Below are 20,375 nucleotides of genomic sequence, written 5' to 3' on the forward strand. Positions count from 1 at the left end.
TTTTTTTTTTTTTTTTTAATTTATATTCCCCCCCCCCCCGCCTTGCCGAACCAGGGTCAGGATTAAGGATTTCGGGGGATGGAGAGGTTCTTTTCTCCGGGGATAAATATCGCCTTTCCCTGCTCGCCTGGCTCCCTTTAATTAGACTTCTTACTGCATGGAACAGTTCGCAGTTATATATGGAAAACAGCCCACACTTTCCCAGGAGCGGGGCATGTTGGGAAGGGAAACGGGAGCAGCCGGCCCGCTCTTCCCTGGGAGCCGCGTGTGTTTTTCCTATCGCTTTTCCCGACTTTATTTTTTTTAACCCTTTGTAGCAGCGAAAAGCGCTCGCAGCCGCCCCCCCCCCCGCCCTTTTTTTTTTTTTTTTCCTAATTTTTTAGATTTTTTTTTTTAACCCCTTCTCAGCTTGTTGCTGGCTTGTTCGTTTCGGTTAGAAAAAAAAAAATCTTCGCTGGGCTTGTTTTTTTATTTTTTTTATTTATTTTTTAAATTTTTTTAAATTTTTTGTTTGTTTTTGTTTGGTTTTGTTTGGTTTTGTTTTTTTTTTTTGTTTTGATTTTATTTTTTGTTTTGTTTTGGATTTGTTTTGTTTGGTTTTGTGCTATTTTTTTGTTTGTTTTGGGGTTTTTTTGTGTGTTTGTTTGTTGGTTTGGTTTCATTTTTTTAATTTTTTTTTTTTTTTTTTTAAATGGGGAAATAGGGATTTAGGGCTTGGAGGAGCGTGGTGGGCGGGAGGGAGGTGGCAGGACTTAGGCAGGGATGTAATCCCGAGCCTAATTCTCGGAGCAGGGACACCCATCCCGGCTCACGTGGTGGCGGTGGCAGGAGGGGCATTGCTGTCCCCAGCCTGTCCCCGAGGGCTGCTGCCACCCTCGGCATCGCAGCTCCCTTCCCGGGAATCCCAAATTTCCCTGCGGTGTCCACCCAGCCCCGCCTCTCCTGCCTCAGTTTCCCCCAGAAGAAAAAAAAAAAAAAAAAAGGAATTTTTAGGAAGCATCGCTGCCGGTTTGGTTTGGTTTTATATTTTTTTTTTTTTTCCCCTCCCCACGGGATTCTTCACGGAGCAGGGAAGAGGAAGCAGCACTCCGGTGACAAGGTGAGCCACCAGGTGTCCCCCATTGTCGCAGGGTGTCCCCAAACCCCCGGGGCTGTCCCTGTCGTGCTGCCTTCCCCAGATCAGCAGATGCTTGTCCCGGCTGCTGCTGCAGGAAGTGACGGGAACTATTTTCATCCCCCAGGGATCTTCGGGGTAGGAATCCCCTGTCCCTGTGTAATCCTGCTAAAAATACCGGGCCTGTGTCCTCCTGTCCTGCCTGGTGGCTCTCCTGTCCCTCCCGAGCGTTGTTTTGCCTCTCAGGTCTAGGTCGGGCCTTGCCTGCTGAGTTTGATTTAATTTAAGCTGAGTTTAAAGTTCCTGCGCTTTCTGAATGGGATGTGGGATGGGGGGAGTGGGGATTTCTGGGATCTCTGTGTTTGGGTGTGTGGGGACATGAGCTGGACACCGACTGCTCCTGGGCTGCCCCATCCCAGGGAGAGCAGGGAATGGCTGGGATAAAGCAGGCTCTGCCAAAATCCCGCTGTCCTGGGATCCAAAAATCCAAAATCCTGGCTCTGCCTGTGCTCTGGGGCTCTGGAGCAGAGAGCTCCGGGTTCCTCCTGCCCTGCCCTGTGGCCTCTCCCCGCAGCCTGGTCAGCTCAGACACTGCTCCAACCTCTCCCTGGGCTCTCCTGCTCCTCAGGGACCTTTCAGGAGAGCATCCAAGTGCTGGGGGTGGGAATGGGATCCCCATCCTGCCAGGATTCTCAGTGTCAGCTCAGACACTGCTCAGCCTCTCCCTGGGCTCTCCTGCTTTCAGGAGTGTATCCAAATGCTGGGGGACGGGAATGGGATCCCCATCCTGTCAGGATTCTCCCTCCTGGCCAGGTGTGCTGGGAATTGGGAGGGTGCAGGTGGCTCTGGCAGGGCTGGGATGTGGCCACTGCTCCGTGTCAATCCCGGTGGTGCTGCCCGAGCAGCCCCAGGGCTTGGTTTTGCTGCTTTGTGTTTATCCTCCAGTCCCGCTCCACGATTCCAAGCTGCCCAAATCCCAAAGCTCGGCTTTGGACGGGCTCTGGGCTGTGAATCAGAGCTAAGCCAAGCCCAGGATGGGTGAGGAGGAGGGAGGAGAGGTGGTGGGGGCAGCGGGCTGGGAGCTGCTGCCCTGGACACGTCCCTGCAGAGACTGACCCCGAGGGAAGGGAAAGGAGGAGTGAAGGGTCACCCACTGCGTGCCAGCTGCTGCCACATCCCCCTGGTGGCTTCACGGTGCTCCCAGGCTGGGAAGAACCCATTTCCTGGTGGGATGGAGAAGGAGTGGACAAAACCTCGTGCTGGCATCCAGGACAATCCTCCCGACCTGGGGCTGTGCCACTTGTCACCTCAACACGGACCAGGTGAGGTGGCACAGGGGATGCTGTGCCCCTGCACAGGGTGAGGCCTGCAGGTGTTTGCTGCTTCAGGAGAGGCTGGGTTTGCTCCCCGTCCTCCTGCATTCCTGCACCGGCCGTGCTACCTTGTAAAGCACGAGAGAATAATGAGAGGAGCTGCGCTGATTTAGTGCAGGCGCCGCCAGAGAAATACCAAGGCCTTAGATGGAAACATTCCCCCTGACAGCTCGCCTGGAGGCTCCCTGCTTTTCCTTTTGCTTCCACCCCCCCTGGAATTCCTGGGCTGCTGCACCCTGAGGAGCGGGGAAGCCCCGGCCGGGGGCGAGGGCAGATTCCTGACCCCCGGCACCGCGGCTCCAGCAGCTGCTCCAGTGGCTTTGGCACATGGATGTGACGCCTTTGGAGGCCTGGACAGCAGGAGCTGCTGTCACAGCCCCTGATGGGGGTTTGGGGTTGAGGGATGTGGGTTTGGGGGGCTCAGGGTTGTAGATTTTGGGGCTCGGGGCTGGGAGGATTTGGGATCGCCGTATCCGTGCCAAAGCCGTGCCCAGTGTTCCGCCTCCAGCCTCTCCCCTGCCCTTTGCAGGAGTTAATTGCTGCCTTGGGCACGCCAAAACCCAGCAGTTTTCCAACGTCAATTAGCAGGAGGCAAAACAGCAGCAAAATGGGAGCCAGGGCAGCTGCAGTGAGCGGGGTGGCGGCCGCGTGAGTGCCCTGCAGGGTGGCAGCGGGGACATTCGTTTTGGGGAATGTCACCTCCTCCTGCCTTGTCCCTGCGCTTTCCCCGTGACCTTGGCCCTGCTGCCATCCCTCCTCTCGGTCCCACGGCCTGGCAGGAGGAAGGAGAAGGATGTGACACAGCCAGGGGTGGGACAATGCTCTGGTGGCCTCCCCAGCCGTGGTGTCACCTGCGTGGGGACGAGGAGTCTGCGGCCAAGGGGGGTGACAGCAGGTTTGGGGCCAGGTCCCTCTCCAGCCTTGTGGCCAGCACGTGGCAGCCCCGTGGCTGCTGCTGGCACCGGGAATTGTGCTCCTGGCACCGGGATTTGTTCTCCTGGCAGCGCCGTGTGGGAGGGAACACCCCGGGGCTGCACCTCCCGTGGGTGACGGTGACATGGTGACACCGCGGGGCCGACAGGCAGCGTGTGCCACCCGGAGCCTGTGGTAGCCGGTGGCTTGTGACGTGTCCCCTCCGCTCGTCCCCAGCCCGATGTCGCGAATGGGAATGAGCTGCGATGCCTGGGGGACGGGAATTGTCACTCGTGGGGACCCGCGGGGATGCGGGACGAGGGGACCCTGCCCTGCCCAAGGGGGTGCCCAGGAGCAGCCTCAGGTGCCGGATGCCAACAGCGAATTCCCGCTGGAATTCCCGGGCTGCGGCACCAGCCCCGTGCCCTGGGCTCAGCCGCTGCTCCGTGCCTGCTTTGTCACTCGCTTTGTCACTCGCTTTGTCACTCGCCTGGTGACTCGCCTGGTGACTCGGTTTCCCTGGCACAGCGCTGATGCTGCCGCGCTTCCTGGGCGTTTTCCTGCTCCTTTTCCAGGGCATTCCCCCCAACTTTTATTCCCCCCGCGTTTATTCCCCCCCACCCTTGCAGGATGGAGCTCCTTCCTCCTGTGCCCCGCCTGGGAATTGGGGGGGGGGTCTCTGGGGTCTCTGGCACGGTGTGGCTCTGGTGTGTCCCCAAGCTGTGGAGGAGGTGGCACTGGGGACGTTTGGCGCTGTCGGGTCCCTCCGGGCAGGGCAATGTCGCTGTCCCCACCCCTGGAGGAAGCGGATGCTGCGGTGGGAGGAGGGGACATCCCGCGGGTGCCACAGGTGGCTGTCCCCGGGAACCTCGGGTGGCACCGCTTCTGCTTTCGGCACCTGCAGCAGCCCTGGGCGAGGAGCGGGGCGAGGGGACACCGGGGTGGCCGGGGGAGGGGGACAGATCCTCGGGAGCTGGATGGGGACAGATCCCCCCGAGCTGGCACAGTGTCCCTGAGTGTCAGAGGTCCCTGTGCGTCCCCTTCGTGTCACCAGGATGGAGGTTCCGCCAGCGTGACCTTCTGCCATCCTGCCCCTCTCCCCCTTCCCACCGAGGGTGACAATCCTGGCTGGGATGTCCCCTGCCCCTCCGAGCCAGCCCTGAGCACGAGCTTTGTCCCTCCTCGTCTCCTCCCCGCCGCGGGAGGTGACAGGGGCGCGGTGTCCCCTGCGGGTGGGCTGGCCCGGCGCCGCAGGGGTTAAGGAGGGAAGGCTTTCCCTTTGCCAGGGGTGTTGCTGGGAACAGGCAGGAGCGGGAGCGGGAGCCGCTGCCATCTGCACATTGCGATTTGGTGAGTGTGCAAGGGAGGGGCCCCCGGGGCTCCCCCCTGATCTGCCCGCGGGGCTCCCCCCCCCTCGCTGCCCGCGGGGGCTCCTCGGTGCCTCCGGGAGGGGACGTGGGGACCCCTGAAATCCCCCAGCCCGTCCAATCCCCCCCGAATCACCGCGGGATGGGCGCCACGTGCTGCACGTGGCCGGGTGGCCATGGCCAGTGTGGGGCGTGGAGGTGGCTCAGCCCCGGCGTGGGGGTCGTGTCCCCCCCCTCCCCGTGTCCCCTCTGTGTCACCCCCCTCTGTACCCTCCCTGTCCCCAAGGCTGTCACCTGTTGGAATGGTCCCCGCTGGGAATGGGGCTCCCCCTCCCCGATCCGAGGGGCTGCAGGGGGGTCTCGTCCCCCCCTGTGTCCCCCACTGTGTCCCCCCTGTCCGTGTCCCCCTGTCCCCAATGCTGTCACCTGTTGGAATGATCCCAGTGCATTCCCCCGCTGGGAATGGGGCTTTCCTCGATCCACGGGGGTGCTGGGGGGTCTCGTCCCCCCTGTGCCCCATCTGTGTCCCCGTCCGTGTCCCCCCTGTCCGTGTCCCCCTGTCCCCAAGGCTGTCACCTGTTGGAATGGTCCCCGCTGGGAATGGAGCTCCCCCCACCCCGATCCGAGGGGGTTCAAGGGGGTCTCGTCCCCCTCTGTGTCCCCCCTGTCCGTGTCCCCCTGTCCCCAATGCTGTCGCCTGTTGCAGTGGTCCCAGTGCATTCCCTGCTGGGAATGAAGCTCCCCCCACCCAAATCCAAAGGGGGTGCAGGGGGGTCTCAATCCCCCCTCCCCAGTTTCCCTCCCCATGGGTCTCTCCCGGTGATTTCCTGATTTTCCCGGTGATTTGAGTCATTCCCGAGGATTTTCACCTCCCAGCACTGGGCCCAGTTCGTGGTGGGGTCCCTGTGCTGGGCAGGGAGAGCTGTGCTGCTCTCCAGGGACAATTCCCAGCCAGCAGGGCAGGAAAACGTGCAGGAAAGGGGCAGGAAAGGTTCTCCAAGCCCCTTTTTTCTGCTTTAATTGGCTGCTTTGGCTCTTGGAGTCAGTTTGTCCATCTGGAGGGTGGCTCTGTCCGTGCTCTCATCCCACTGGGGATGCAGCTTCAGATTCCCAACGAGAAAAAAAATCTCAAACCCAAGCCAAGGAAGGGTAATTTTGATGGAGTTGATTTTTTTTTTTCTTAATTTTTTTTCCCTTCCTCCCCACTTGGCAACATAAACAGCATCCCTGACAGCTTTACATTGAGTTTGCCATGGCAACCTCAGGCAGCCAAGTGTTCCCAACACCCCATTCCCAAAGTGGGAGAGGAGATGGACCCTGGTGGGTGCTGCCCACGGGGGGCTGAGTGTGGGGCTGGGATCCAGGTGCTTTGGAGAGGGTGATCCCAGTTTGCTCCACCCTGGGATCCAAGCTGGGGTTTGTTGGTCTGGGCTGGTTCTGCTTTTCCTTGGCCTGGTGAGTGGGAGATGTCCCAGCTGGAGGAGCTGAGCTGGGGCATGGATTTCATCCTTCAATGGAAAAAATTTTCCATTTGAGAATGGATCCCTCAGTGGATCAATGGAAAAACCTCCTGAGCTTGGGCAGGGATTGCTCCATCTCTGATCATCCGTGGGAGGACAGAGCACTGCTCCCATCCATCCATCCATCCACTGCGATCTGATCCCGTATCCTGGGGCAGGAGGATCCCTGTCCTTGCCCAGGGACCCAGCCACGGCTGCTGCTGCCACGTGCCACGCTCCTGGTGCCCTCGGCAGTGCCACCAGCGTGGCAGCAAAGCCACCAGCATGGCAGCAGTGCCACCAGTCTGGCAGCAGTGCCACCAGCGTGGCAGCAGGGCCACCAGCGTGGTAGCAAAGCCACCAGCGTGGCAGCAGGGCCACCAGCGTGGCAGCAGTGCCACCAGCGTGGCAGCAAGGCCACCAGCATGGCAGCAGTGCCACCAGCATGGCAGCAGTGCCACCAGCGTGGCAGCAGTGCCACCCACGGCGTGGCTCAAGTTGTCACTTGCGGCATCTCCAGCTCATTAATTTTTCCTCGTCGCTTTTCGAGCCCTTTTGCGTCTCTGAGGTTAAACCCAGCGGGTCCCCAGGCTGGGCTGGGCACAGGGGACACTGGGCTGGTGGCCCTGGCTGTGGGCACTGGCCCTGGCAGGACAGAGGTGCCGTGCTGCCGTTTATTATTCCGGGCAGGTTCAGCTGCAGCACCGCGTCGGCTCCGCCGCTCCTCGCCAGCTCCTCCTGCCTGGAGCCTGCTCCTTCCTCCCCTCACAGCCCCGGGGATCCAGGGATGGAGCCCCAACTCCTCAGGGATGGCAGCTGGGAGGTGGCACAGGTGGCGCCAGCACAGGGGACTCATTTCCCCGCTCCTGTCCCACCTGGGGTGTTTGCTTCCCTCAGGGAGAGCTGGTTCCTCTCCAGGAATTCATTCCAGGAGTGAAGGGCAGAACCTGCTGGAGTCACTGGGATCCGGGTGGATCCTTCCCAGCTTGGCCAGGGAGCCTGTGCTGGTGGCGTGGGGCAGGGATGGGAATGGGGCTGTGATCCCAAAAGGGCTGGGGGAGGATGCTGAGAGCGGGCAGGAGCCATCCCACATCTCAGTCCCAGGCTGGAACCTCACTGTGGGACACAGGGATGGTGCTGATCCCTCCTTTCCCCCAGGACAGGCCAATTTCCAGGCTGGAATCTCACTGTGGGACACAGGGATGGTGCTGATCCCTCCTTTCCCCCAGGACAGGCCAATTTCCAGGCTGGAATCTCACTGTGGGATGAGTGCTGATCGCTACCCCTGAGCTCCATCAGGGGTAATTAAGGGCTAGGCCGTTACAGTATTAATTAACTGTCTCCCTCTTAACCTCTGAGCTCTCCTCAGACAGCGCCGGTTGCTATGAAAGAGGAGGAAATGAGCGTGGTGGGGTGGGGGAATTATCGTTTTTTCTCTTAATCAGCAGGAGCCTGCTTAATTGGGCCTGCCACCTCCTGCTTCCCGCTGCCGGGAGCTGCTGCCGTGCAGGGATGGATGAGCTCAGCTCTCCTCGTGGGATAACGGGGCTGGGAACGGGCAGGGATGTGGGAACATCCCAGGGATCCCTGCTGGATGGGGCAGCAGCAACGCTCCGGCCCGAGGGTGGGAGCTGCAGTGTCCCCATCCCAGTGTCCCCATCCCAGTGTCCCCATCCCTGTGTCCCATCCCTGTCCTCCCAATTCCTCTGGTCCCATTCCACTGTCCCCATCCCTGTGTCCCATTCCACTGTCCTTATCCCTGTATCCCATCCCTGTGTCCTCATTTCAGTGTCTCCATCCCTGTCCCCCATTCCACTGTCCCCATCCCTGTGTCCCCATCCCTGTCCTCCCATCCCTGTGCTCCCTATCCCTCTGCTCCCGTCCCAGTGTCCCCCATTCCTATTCTCCCAATCCCTCTGCTCCCATTCCACTGTCCCTATCCCTCTATCCCATCCCTGTGTCCTCATTTCAGTGTCCCCATCCCTGTATCCCATCCCCGTGTCCCCCATCCTCATTCTCCCCATCCCTGTGTCCCCTGCCTGTGCTCCCATCCCCATTTTCCCCACCCCAGTGTCCCCCACCCCAGTGTCCCCATCCCTCTGCTCCCACCCCAGTGTCCACCCTGCAGTGTCCCCATCCTTGTGCCCCATCCCAGTGTCCCCACCCGTGCAGCTGGGGCACAGGTCCCTGCCGAGGTGGGGACATTGTGAGGGTGTCACTGCTGTCCCTGAGGTTCAGTTGGTGCCTGTGGTGTCCTGATAGTGCCGGGAGTGCCCTGGGGGTGCTGCGGGCACGATAAGGAGCTGCCCCCAGGGAGGGCTCTGTGGGGTTTGGTTCTTTGGGGTTGTGCTGCCCCAGAGATTGGAAAGACCCGTGGCTGGGGCTGGAATTGGGGCAGTTTGGGGACAGTTCTGGGGCTGGAATTGGGGCAGTTTTGGGACAGTTCTGGGGCTGGAATTGGGATAGTTGGGGGACATTCCTGGTGCTGGAATTGGGGTGGTTTGGGACAGTTCTGGGGTTGGTTTCAGGGCAGTTGGGGACAGTCCTGGGACTGGAATTGGGGCAGTTTTGGGACAGTTCTGGGGCTGGAATTGGTGTAGTTTTGGGACAGCCCTGGTGTTGGAATTGGGGAAGTTTGTGGAGAGTTCTGGGGCTGGAATTGAGGAAGTTTGGGGACAGCTCTGGGGCTGGTTTGGGGGCAGTGGGGGACAGTTCTGGATTTGGTTTCAGGGTGGTTTGGGACAGCCCAGGGACTGGAATCAGAGTGGTATGGGACAGTTCTGGGGCTGGAATTGGGGCAGTTTTGGGACAGTTCTGGGGCTGGAATTGGGGCAGTTTGGGGACAGCCCTGTGCTGATTTGGTGCCTCTCTGTGGGGTTTCTGAGGGTTGGTGCATCCCATGTGCTCCTGGGATCAGCACTGGACATTGTCCCTCGTCCCTGTCCCTCCCCAGCCTGCTCTGCCACCCCTGGGCCCCGTCTCAGACAGAGTGGCCGTTCCCCCGTTGTTCTTTATTTATTTTGCCCTCGGGAAGATTTTATTTTCTCTCCATGAGAGCCTCCCCTCGCAGCTTTTTTGCCTCTGGAGTGCCAGGAGCTTCCCTGGAGCCTGGGAGCACAGCTAACCCTGCCTGACAAAAAACCCTTTTTCCCTCTGGCCTGTGCTGTTCCCTCCATGTCCCTATTTGTCCCTAGAACTCTGAAATGCCAGCAGGCCATCCCAGCCCCCAAATCCCTGAGGAATGAGGGAGCTGTGGGATGCTCGTGGTCCCTGCCTGGCTCGGTTGAAGCGTTTTTGGGGCTCCCTTGTCCTTAATGAGGGGCTGTGACCTGGGTGGCAGCACTTGGGGACACTGGGTGCCCTCAGGGAGCCACCTTTGCACAGGTAATTGATGGAAAAGTCTCGATTCTGAGAAATTCCGAGGTTTTGGTGGCTTCTCTTTTGTGGTTCCTGTGGCATCTCACAGCTGGTGTAGAGCCCACGGGGTGCTGCAGCCCCTTCCCCATGGATATTGGGATATTGGGGTATTGGGGTATCAGAATTTCAGGATATTGGGGTATTGAGGTTTTGAGGATTTGGGGTATTGGGATATCGAGGTATTGAGACATTGGGATGTCAGGGTATTGGGATATCGGGATATTGGGATAAAGGGATTTTTGAATATCAGGATATTGGGATTTTTGAATATCAGGATATTGGGATTTGGGGGTTTTGGGATATCAGAATATTGGGATATTGGGACATTGAGATATTGAGACTTTGGGATATTGGGATGATGGGATATTGAGACATTGGTATTTTGGGAATTTGGGATATCAGGGTGTTGGGATATTGAGGTATCAGGATATTGAGATATTGGAATACTGGGATATTGGGATATCAGGACATTGGGATTTTGGGAATTTGGGATATCAGGGTATTGGGACTTTAGGATATCAAAATATCAAGATATTGGAATACTGGGATATTGGGATATCAGGACATTGGTATTTTGGGAATTTGGGATATCAGGGTATTGGGATTTTAGGATATCAAGATATCAAGATATTGGAATACTGTGATATTAGGATATAGGGATATTGGGATATCAGGATATTGGGATTTTGGGATATTGGAATTTGGTATATTGGAATTTGGGATATTGGGATATCGGGACATTGGGATATTGGAATTTGAGATATTGGGATATTGGAACATTGGGATATTGGAATTTGGGACATTGGAACACTGTGATATCAGGACATTAGGATATTGGGATTTTGGGATCGTTCCCTACCTGCCAGCAGGGTGAGGAGCAATGCTCCAGCCCCGGCGTCCTGCCCAGGGGAGGAAGCAGCTGCTTCCCACTGCCGAGGGGTATTTTTAACCCGAGATCCACGGGAGGGTTTGTCTGGGCTACAAGTGAAGAACCACCTGGGCTCCTTTCCTGCCCGGCCCCGCAGCTGCTGCTTTTCCCTGCTCCACGCTCCGAGCTCAACTTCTCACCCAGGAATTTTTACCCGAAGCGCTCTGACCCCACATCCTCCCTCAAATCCTCCCCTTTGGGGCAGCACCGCTCCCTTCTCCCACCCCATGGCGCGCCTCGCTCCTTCCCAAGCCCTGCTAACGCCGATATTTTTGTTTCCCACGGTTGTTTTCACAGCTCCAGTTGCTGTGGTATCCAGGGAGCCCTCCTCCTCCTCCTCCTCCTCCTCCTCCTCCTCCCGCTGCAGGAGCTGCACGCCGGGCGTTGCTAAGGTCGCCTCCGCGGTAACATGCACATCCTGTTTACACCTTCATCCCCACAACTTGGGCTCGGCTAGAGAAGCTTCCCCTTCCCGGGAAGCCCCCAGGGAAGGAGCCCCCCAACCCCTGCACACGGAGCATCCCCCAGGCCGGAGCCACCGGAGCCACCGGAGCCGCCGGAGCCGCGAGCGAGGCCGCCCCAGCGGCGCCGTGACAAGATGACGAACAACGTGGCCGACCACCACCCCGGGAACTCGGTGGCCGAGGGCAACCATGAGGGGGACTTTGGGTGCTCCATGGTGGAGCTCAGGAACCTCATGGAGCTGAGGAGCGCCGAGGCCGTGGCCCGGCTCAACGACTCCTATGGCGGCGTGCAGAACGTCTGCAAGAGGCTGAAGACGTCGCCGGTCGAAGGTGAGTGGGCCTGCTGTGGTGTCACCTCTGTCACCTCTGGAATGGAGCCGTGGGAAGGTGACATCTGAGGAATGTGGCTCCCAAGGTCTGGGGTTGTCACCTCTGGGGTTGTCACCTCTGGAATGGAGCCGTGGGAAGGTGATATCTGAGGGTGGTGGCTCCCAAGGTCTGGGGTTGTCGTCTCCAGGATGGAGCCATGTGAAGGTGACACCCGAGGGTGCTGGCTCCCATGGTCTGGGATTGTCACCTCTGGGGCTGTCACCTCCAGGGTGGAGCCATGTCGAGGTCACATCCAAGGGAAGTGGCTCCCCAGGTCTGGAGTTGTCACCTGTGGGGCTGTCACCTCTGGAATGGAGCTGTGTGAAGGTGACATCTGAGGAAGGTGGCTCCCGTGGTCTGGGGTTGTCATCTCTGGGGTTGTCCTATCTGGAATGGAGCCATGTGAAGGTGACACCCGAGGGTGGTGGCTCCCAAGGTCTGGAGCTGTCACCTCTGGGGTTGTCACCTCCAGGGTGGAGCCATGGGAAGGTGGCATCTAAGGGTGGTGGCTCCCATGATCCGGGGTTGTCACCTCTGGTGTTGTCCCGTCTGGAATGGAGCCATGTGAAGGTGACACCCGAGGGTGGTGGCTCCCGTGGCTGTCACGTCGTTGGGGTTGTCACTTTTGGGATGGAGCCACACCAAGGTGACACTCGAAGGTGCTGTCTCCAGTGGCTGTCCCATGGTTTGGGATTGTCACCTCTGGGATGGAGCCGTGTGAAGGTGACACCCGAGGGTGGTGGCTGCAGTGGCCATCCCATGGTCTGGGGATGGGAGTGTCACTGGGGGTGGCACTGGGGGGGTGGCACTGGGGGTGGCACTGGGCACAGCCCTGGAGCCTCCTGGCAGTGAGGGGCTCCGAGGGTTTTCCTGGAGCTGTGGGGTGGGGGCTCCGCCCTGTGGGGTGGGGGCTCAGCCCTGTGGGGTGGGGGCTCAGCCCTGTGGGGTGGGGGCTCAGCCCTGTGGGGTGGGGGCTCCGCCGGGACAATCTGTGGGATATTTTTAGTGCCGCGGGGGGCGGGTTTGGAGCTTTCCAGCTGCGAACGGGACCGGGAAGGAGAGACAATATCGGGATGTCGTTAGAGAAGGGGGGAAATCCCGCTGGAAATACAAATCCCAGGTCACAAAACAATGTGCTGGGCCCTGCCAAAGTGGGATCACGCTGCTTTGGGGTGGGAGGAGAGGCGGGAGGAGAACCCAAAAAAGCTTTTTTAGGGGAGGTGAAAGGTTCAGCCCCACCCCAAAGCTGGATCTGGAGCTGTCCCATCCCATCCCAGAGAGCAAAGAAAGATTCTCTCCTCCAAGCTGGGATTTTTGGGAAGAGCAAACTCCCACACCCTGTGTGATCCCACTGATCCGGGCTGCACATCCCAGCTCCGTGTCCCTGCCCCCAGATGTTTGTCCCCATCCCCGTTGTCATTGTCCCGCCGGGGTGGCACAGGGCCTTGTCCTCCTGTGTGTCACCAGGGCCAGCGTGGGGTGTCCTGCCAGCAGCCCTGTCCCCCTGTGGGATCCATGGCCTGGAGTGCTTTGATGCCACCTGGATCCCTCGGTGCCACAGGACTGGCTGTCCCCTCTGCAGCCTGGCACTGTCCTGGTGGGCAAACACTGCCCACGGTCCCCCAGAGCCTGCCTTGGGTGGCCCTTGGGGTCCCCAGGGTCGCTTTGGGTCCCCAGGGTCACTTTGGGGGGTCCCCAGGGTCATTTTGGTGTCCCCAGTGTCACTTTGGGGTCCCCAGTGTCACTTTGGGGTGTCCCCAGTGTCACTTTGGGGTCCCCAGGGTCACTTTGGGGTGTCCCCAGTGTCACTTTGGGGTCCCCAGTGTCATTTTGGTGTCCCCAGGGTCACTTTGGGGTCTGCTGCTTCTGGCGGCTCCAGCTGTGCCCCAGGAGGTGCCAGCAGACCCCAAACCTCGGGGCTGCTCCCCACGTGGCTTTGGGGGGGTGTGGGGTGTCCCACAGCCAGGTGCTGGCTCTGTACCCCCTGCTGTCCCCAGGCAGTGTCACCCTGGGTGCCCTGTGCCAGCACAGCCACCCTGAGTCACCCGGGGCTGCCACCTCTGTCCTGATCCGGGCTCAGGATCCTGCAGGGTGGCTCCTTGTGCCACCCCACACCCCAGATCCGGGACTGGTGACAGCTCCCTGCTGTCACCTCTGGCCTCCTCCCAAAATTTCTCCCCCCATTCCCCCTGCTAGTCCTGACCCCGGAGCCTGCGGTGGCATTTGGGTGGCACGGGCCCTTTGTCACCCTCCCGGTGCCAGCACAGAGCCATCGAACCCCCCCCCAATTCCCCAGGGAGGGTGGGGGACAGCCCTGGGGTCATTCCCGTGAGTGGGATCCGTGGCTGCCGTGTGCTGTGGGACTGTCCTGTGTCCCCACGTGTGTCCCCACGTGTGTCCCCAGCTCCGTGGCCGTGAGCTGCATTTTCCATCCGCTGGGTGGGAACCGAGGCTGGGACATCCCAGGATCCTGCTCAGGGCTGGGTGGGGACACCCCGGCAGGGCTGGGTGGGGACAGCCCGGCTGCTCCGGCTGCCAGCTGTCCCCTCCCTGCAGCTGGGCTGGAGTCACAGCGGGAGCTGGGAATGGCATCGATGCTTCTTCCTGCTTGGAGTGACACGGGGCTGGCAGGGAGTGTCCCCAGAGTGACACGGGGCTGGCACAGAGGATGTCCCCAGAGTGACACGGGGCTGGCAGGGGAGGTGTCCCCAAAGTGACATGGGACTGGCACAGAGGATGTCCCCAGAGTGACACGGGGCTGGCAGAGGGGGGGTCCCCAGAGTGACAGGGAGGTGTCCCCAGACACGGGGCTGGCAGGGGGGGGTGTCCCCAGAGTGACAGGGAGGTGTCCCCAGACACGGGGCTGGCAGGGGAGGTGTCCCCAAAGTGTCAGGGAGTGACACGGAGCTGTCCCTTGAACCCGAGGCCGGGTCCCCCCCCTGTCACTGCCAGGCTGCTCCAGGCACCACCAGGAAGTGTCCGGGGCCATTCCCGGAGCATCCCGGGACCTGGCAGCGGCCCCAGGGACATCTTAAGGTGGAAAGGGATGGGGGGGGGGGTCCCTTTTGGGAGTAATGATTTTATTCCATTTTTTTCCTGTATTTATCCATGAAAAATCCTGGAGAAATTCTCCTTCATCAGTTCTGAGTGACAAATTCCTGGAGCTTGATTTGCTGTCGGTTATTGATCCCTGCTGTGCTGATTGGGGTTCTGTTATTGATCTTTTCCCACTTTAATTCCTTTGGAGAGAAACTTCAATTCCAAAAGACAAAAAACCCTTTAAATTTAAAAAAACCCCACCTTTATTTATTTATGTTTTTAGCTAGTTATATTTTACTTATTTATATATCCTTTATTATGTCTTATTTATTTACTTGCTTTATTTATTGATTTATAATTTCTATTTTATTTATTTCTATTTTATTTATTTTTACCTTGGCTGCCTGCTGCCAGCACAGGCAGGGAGCTGCTCCTGGTTGAATTCCATGGGACCAGCAATGGGAATTCCCTCATCCCTGTTCTTCATCCCCCACTGAATTCCATGGGGCCAGCAGTGGGATTTAATCTTTCTGGGAATCCCATGGAATTCTATGGGGCCAGCAGTGGGATTTAATATTTCTGGGAATCCCATGGAATTCTATGGGGCCAGCAGTGGGATTTAATCTTTCTGGGAATCCCATGGAATTCTATGGGGCCAGCAGTGGGATTTAATATTTCTGGGAATCCCATGGAATTCTATGGGGCCAGCAGTGAGATTTGATCTCGTCCCTTTCTGGGAACCCCACTGAACCATGGGGTCAGCAGTGGGATTTCCCTCATCCCTGTTCTCCATCCCTCACTGAATTCCCTGTGGTCAGCAGTGGGATTTGATCTCATCCCTGTTTGGGAACCCCACTGAATTCCAGGGGAATCCCAGCAGTGGGATTTGATCTCATCCCTGTTCCCATTCCCTCCAGGCCTGTCTGGGAACCCCACAGACCTGGAGAAGCGGCGCCAGGTGTTCGGGCAGAACTTCATCCCCCCCAAAAAGGCCAAGACGTTCCTGCAGCTGGTGTGGGAGGCGCTGCAGGACGTGACTCTGATCATCCTGGAGATCGCGGCCATCGTGTCCCTGGGGCTCTCCTTCTACCACCCCCCGGGCGGGGACAACGAGCGTGAGTCAGGGGACACGGGGACACGGGGCAGGGACACTGGCATGTGCCCTGTTCCCTGCTGGGGGACTCTGGGATCTGCCCCTTTCCCAATGGGAGCAGGGGTTTGGGATGGGACTCTGGGATCCACCCCATTCCCAGTGGGATGGGGACTCTGGGATGTGCCTTGTTCCCAGTGGGAGCAGGGGATTTGGGATGAGGACTCTGGGATCTGCCCCATTCTCAGTGGGATTTGGTTGTGGAAAGGAGCTTGTGGGGTTGTGGAAATGGGAATTCCCTCTATGGGCAGTGTGTGGGGTTATCCCTATAGGAATATCCCAATGGGAATTCCCTCTATGGGCAGTGTGTGGGGTTATCCCTATAGGAATATCCCAATGGGAATTCCCTCTATGGGCAGTGTGGGGGGTTATCCCAATGGGAATTCTCTTGTGTGGCGTTATCTCAATGGGAATATTCCCAATGGGAATTCCCTCTGGGCAGTGTGTGGGGTTATCCCATTGGGGTTATCCCATTGGGATTTCTCTCAGGCAGTGTGCAGGGTTATCTCAATGGGGTTGTCCCAATGGGGTTATCCCATGGGGAATTCTCCTGTGTGGGGTTATCCCAATGGGGTTATTCCAATGGGGTTATCCCATTGGGAATTCTCTTGTGTGGGGTTATCCCATGGGGTTATCCCATTGGGAATTCCCCTGTGTGGGGTTATCCCATGGGGTTGTTTATCCCCTGGGGAATTCCCCTGTGTGTGTGGGGTTATCCCACGGGGTTGTTTATCCCCTGGGGAATTCCCCTGTGTGTGTGGGGTTATCCCACGGGGTTGTTTATCCCCTGGGGAATCCTCTGCAGTGTGCGGGCAGTCCTCGGGCGGCGTGGAGGACGAGGGCGAGTCGCAGGCGGGCTGGATCGAGGGCGCTGCCATCCTGTTCTCCGTCATCATCGTGGTGCTGGTGACGGCCTTCAACGACTGGAGCAAGGAGAAGCAGTTCCGGGGGCTGCAGAGCCGCATCGAGCAGGAGCAGAAGTTCACGGTGATCCGCAAGGGCCAGGTGATCCAGATCCCCGTGGCCGAGATCGTGGTGGGGGACATCGCCCAGATCAAGTACGGTGAGTCAGGGTGGGGCTGGCCTTCCCCTTGGGATCCTCCTCCCTTCTCCCAGGAGGAGCCTCAGCTCCTCTGTGGGAATGCTGCCCTGGAGGTGTTGGAGCTGCTCTGGAGGTGGTGGAGCTCCACTGGAAGTGTTGGAGCTCCTCTGGAGGTGATGGAGCTCCACGGGAGGTGGTGGAGCTCCACGGGAAGTGGTGGAGCTCCACTGGAAGTGTTGGAGCTCCTCTGGAGGTGATGGAGCTGCCCTGGAGGTGTTGGAGCTCCACTGGAGGTGATGGAGATCCTCTGGAGGTGGTGGAGCTCCACTGGAGGTGATGGAGCTGCCCTGGAGGTGATGGAACTGCCCTGGAGGTGTTGGAGCTCCACTGGAGGTGATGGAGCTCCACTGGAGGGATGGAGCTGCTCTGAAGGTGGTGGAGCTCCACTGGAGGTGATGGAGCTGCCCTGGAGGTGTTGGAGCTCCTCTGGAGGTGTTGGAGCTCCTCTGGAGGTGATGGAGCTCCACTCCATCACTCTCTGCCCTGGAGCTGGGCTGGAAGCTTTCAGGAGCTGCTGGATCAAAATTTATTTTCCCAGCTTTGGCTCTGTTCAGGATATTTCCTTATCCAGGAGATGTTGAGGAATATTTCCTTATCCAGGAGATGTTGCTGGATATTTCCTTACCCAGGAGATATTAAGGAATATTTCCTTACCCAGGAGATGTTGGGGAGTGTTTCCTCATCCAGGAGCTGCTGGGGAATATCTCCTTGGCCTGGAGGTATTGGTGGATGTTTCCTTCTCCAGGAGCTGCAGCCCTTGGGATAAATCAGGGCCTGCTCCTCGTTTCCCAGGGGGAATATTCCTCCCATTCAGGAAGGAGATTGATCCAACACCGTGCTCGTTTTCCCAAGGGCCCAATTCCATACTTGGCAGGTGCACGTGGTGGATTTTGGATGCATCAGGAGCTCTGGGAAGGATTCATTAAAACCCGATGGGGAAGCACTGAGCAAAATCCTCCCCAGGGCTCTCCATGCACCAGGGAGGATTTGGGATTTCTGTGAAATCTTGGGGTTCATTTTATTGCACCTGTCCCTTCCAAACCCCACCTGCAGCTTCTCCTCCCTCTGGAGCTGGTCTGAGCCTGAGCTTTGGATCCTGGTGGAGCATTCCCATGGGATGGAGCAGCAGGGCTGGGCTGATCCCTGTTTTTCCTCCTCTCCCAGGGGATCTCCTGCCAGCCGATGGGATCCTGATCCAGGGCAATGACCTGAAAATAGACGAGAGCTCGCTGACAGGGGAGTCAGACCAGGTCAAGAAATCCATGGATAAAGACCCCATGCTGCTGTCAGGTGAGTTCTGGGATGGCTGCAGGGCTGGGATCAGGGTGCCTGGGTGTGTCCTGCTCTCAGAGAGGTGTCCCAGGCCAGGCTTGGAGCAATCTGGGATAGGGAATGGAACAGGATGGGGGTTGAAGGTCCCTTCCAAGCCAAAGCAGTGTGGGATTCTGTGGGGTGGGGACTGGGAGTCTCACCTGTGTGCCCGTGGCATTCCTGCCGTGCAGGTACCCACGTGATGGAGGGCTCGGGCAGGATGGTGGTGACTGCTGTGGGCATCAACTCCCAGACTGGGATCATCTTCACCCTCTTGGGAGCAGGAGAAGGTGACGAGGAGAAGAAAGTGAAGAAAGGTAAGAAAATGCCCTGAACCTGCCTTTTTTCCTTCTTTTCTCCATTTCCTGGGAAGCATCCACAGGCTCCCCCCACATCAGGGTCAGCTCCTCTGGGCCAGGCAGGAACAGGGAGAGGTTGGGGGTCCCTCCCTGTCCCCTCCACCTGGTCCCCCCGTGCTCCCAGACCTCTTTGGGACCCTTCTCCAGCTGCCTCCTCTCCATGCTGGAGCTGTGGGCTGAGGGGATCCAGGATCTCCAGGAAGGGGAACTGGTGGTGACTCCCCTGTGGTGCTCATTGCCCACCCCATGGTGGTGGCAAGGTGAGTCCTGGGTGCCCACAGGGTGTTTTTAACCCCTCCAAACCCTGGAGGACTTGGCTGAGGATCTCCTGAGCATTCCCTGAGCTCCCTGGGGGAAAGGAGAGGATGGCAGGAGGCAGAGCAGGGGTGGGGCAGCAGCCAGGCTGAGGTGACTCGAACACTCTCCCAGCTCAGCTTTCACATCCAGCTGCTTATTCCCTGCTGGGGAAGCTCCCTGTGCCCCTGATCCCCTGCCCAGCAGGTTTGGCCTCACCAGGATCAGGCTCTGGCAGCAGCATCAGGCTGGCACTGCCAGCTGCTCCAGCATCCCTGTGCCAGGGAGGGGAGAGGCTTCCCAGGCTGTGCTGGCTGCCAGATCCCAGCCCTGGGTGTCCATCCCAGCTCTGGGTGTCCATCCCAGCCCTGGGTGTGCATCCCAGCCCTGGGTGTGCATTCACAGTCCTGGGTGTTCATCCCAGCCCTGGGTGTGCATTCCCAGCCCTGGGTGTCCATCCTGCCTTCCCCAGCTCCAGGATCACCAGGATTTGGGAGCTGTGGAGCTCCCAGGTTCGGCTTCCACCATGGAGGTGGCAGGACAAGGTGCCCTGACAGTGGCACTGGGAGTGGCACTGCTGTGGCAGCCACCCAATGCCTGGAGCTTTCCCAACCTTCAAGCTCAATGGATTTGGGAGCAGAGCAATGGGTGCCACCAGTTTGTCCCCACTGGAGCTGTGGGGTGACACAAACCCCTCGTCACCTGAGGCTCCCTGTGTGGCACCCCCGTGTGCCACCTTGGCAGATTTTGGGGGGTCAGATCTCCCTGCTCTGGGTCTGGTGCTGCCCAAGGTGGGGACAAATCTGTGCTTCCCACAGGGATGTGGTGGCAGGGAGGGAAAGGCCTGGAGCTGCAGGAGGGTTTCTCCTGAAATTCTGCTCTGTGGAGCTCTGTGGTTCCTCCTCCTGAAAATCTGAGGCACCTCCAGCACCTTCAAGGGGTGATTTACAGGTGGGGAAATTCGGAATTTCCCAAATTTCCCAAATTCAGAAATTTGGTGGGGAAATTCAGAATCCTTGGAACAGCAGAGCACCAAATTCAAGAATTTGCTGAGGAAATTCAGAATCCTTGGAACAACAAAGCACCAAATTCAGGAACTTGGTGGGGAAATTCAGAAACCTTGGAACAACAGAGCACCAAATTCAGGAATTTGCTGAGGAAATTCAGAATCCTTGGAACAACAGAGCACCAAATTCAGGAATTTGGTGGGGAAATTCAGAATCCTTGGAACAGAGCACCAAATTCAGGAATTTGGTGGGGAAATTCAGAATCCTTGGAAAAACAGAGCACCAAATTCAGGAATTTGGTGGGGAAATTCAGAATCCCTGGCTCTGGGGTGCCCAGGGCAGCCTGGGAGCTCTGGAGCTGTGAGGACCCAAGGCGTGGTGGCCAGAGGGTGACCACTGGAGTGGCCCCTCAGATGATCCCAGCTGGATGGGGAATGTGGCTCCCCCGTGCTCAGCCCTCCACCCTTTCTCTCTTTGAACAGGTAAAAAAAGCGGAGCCCCCGAAAACCGCAACAAAGGTAACGCCAGCCTCTCCATCCTTTGAACCAGCACCACACTAACTACCAGCATTCCTCCTTCCTTCCTTCCTTCCTCCTTCCTTCCTTCTCCTCATCACTCTGTGCTCTTTGCTGCTCTGGCAGGACTCTCGCCTCGTTTTTCCAGGACAGGG

At 58.4% G+C, this 20,375-nt stretch overlaps 1 protein-coding gene across 4 annotated transcripts in view; it reads left to right on the top strand.

Annotated features, from left to right (window-relative positions):
- ATP2B4 (ATPase plasma membrane Ca2+ transporting 4) overlaps nucleotides 1–20,375 on the top strand; it is a 48,245-nt gene that overhangs the window by 12,364 nt on the left and 15,506 nt on the right. For 2 of the 4 annotated variants that reach the window (XM_088180354.1, XM_088180357.1), the window contains exons 2-7: nucleotides 10,908–11,404; nucleotides 15,400–15,597; nucleotides 16,438–16,695; nucleotides 17,899–18,024; nucleotides 18,237–18,362; nucleotides 20,188–20,223. In XM_088180354.1, coding sequence (XP_088036480.1) covers nucleotides 11,209–11,404; nucleotides 15,400–15,597; nucleotides 16,438–16,695; nucleotides 17,899–18,024; nucleotides 18,237–18,362; nucleotides 20,188–20,223 — 940 coding nt within the window. In that variant the 5' untranslated portion in view covers nucleotides 10,908–11,208. Of the gene's footprint in view, nucleotides 1–1,070; nucleotides 1,100–4,266; nucleotides 4,750–10,907; nucleotides 11,405–15,399; nucleotides 15,598–16,437; nucleotides 16,696–17,898; nucleotides 18,025–18,236; nucleotides 18,363–20,187; nucleotides 20,224–20,375 lie in introns of those variants that run through there. The other 2 variants (XM_088180356.1, XM_088180355.1) reach the window with 2 other exon arrangements.

Source organism: Sturnus vulgaris, chromosome 29 (assembly GCF_052056855.1).
Source record: "Sturnus vulgaris isolate bStuVul1 chromosome 29, bStuVul1.hap1, whole genome shotgun sequence".
Lineage (NCBI taxonomy): Eukaryota > Metazoa > Chordata > Aves > Passeriformes > Sturnidae > Sturnus > Sturnus vulgaris.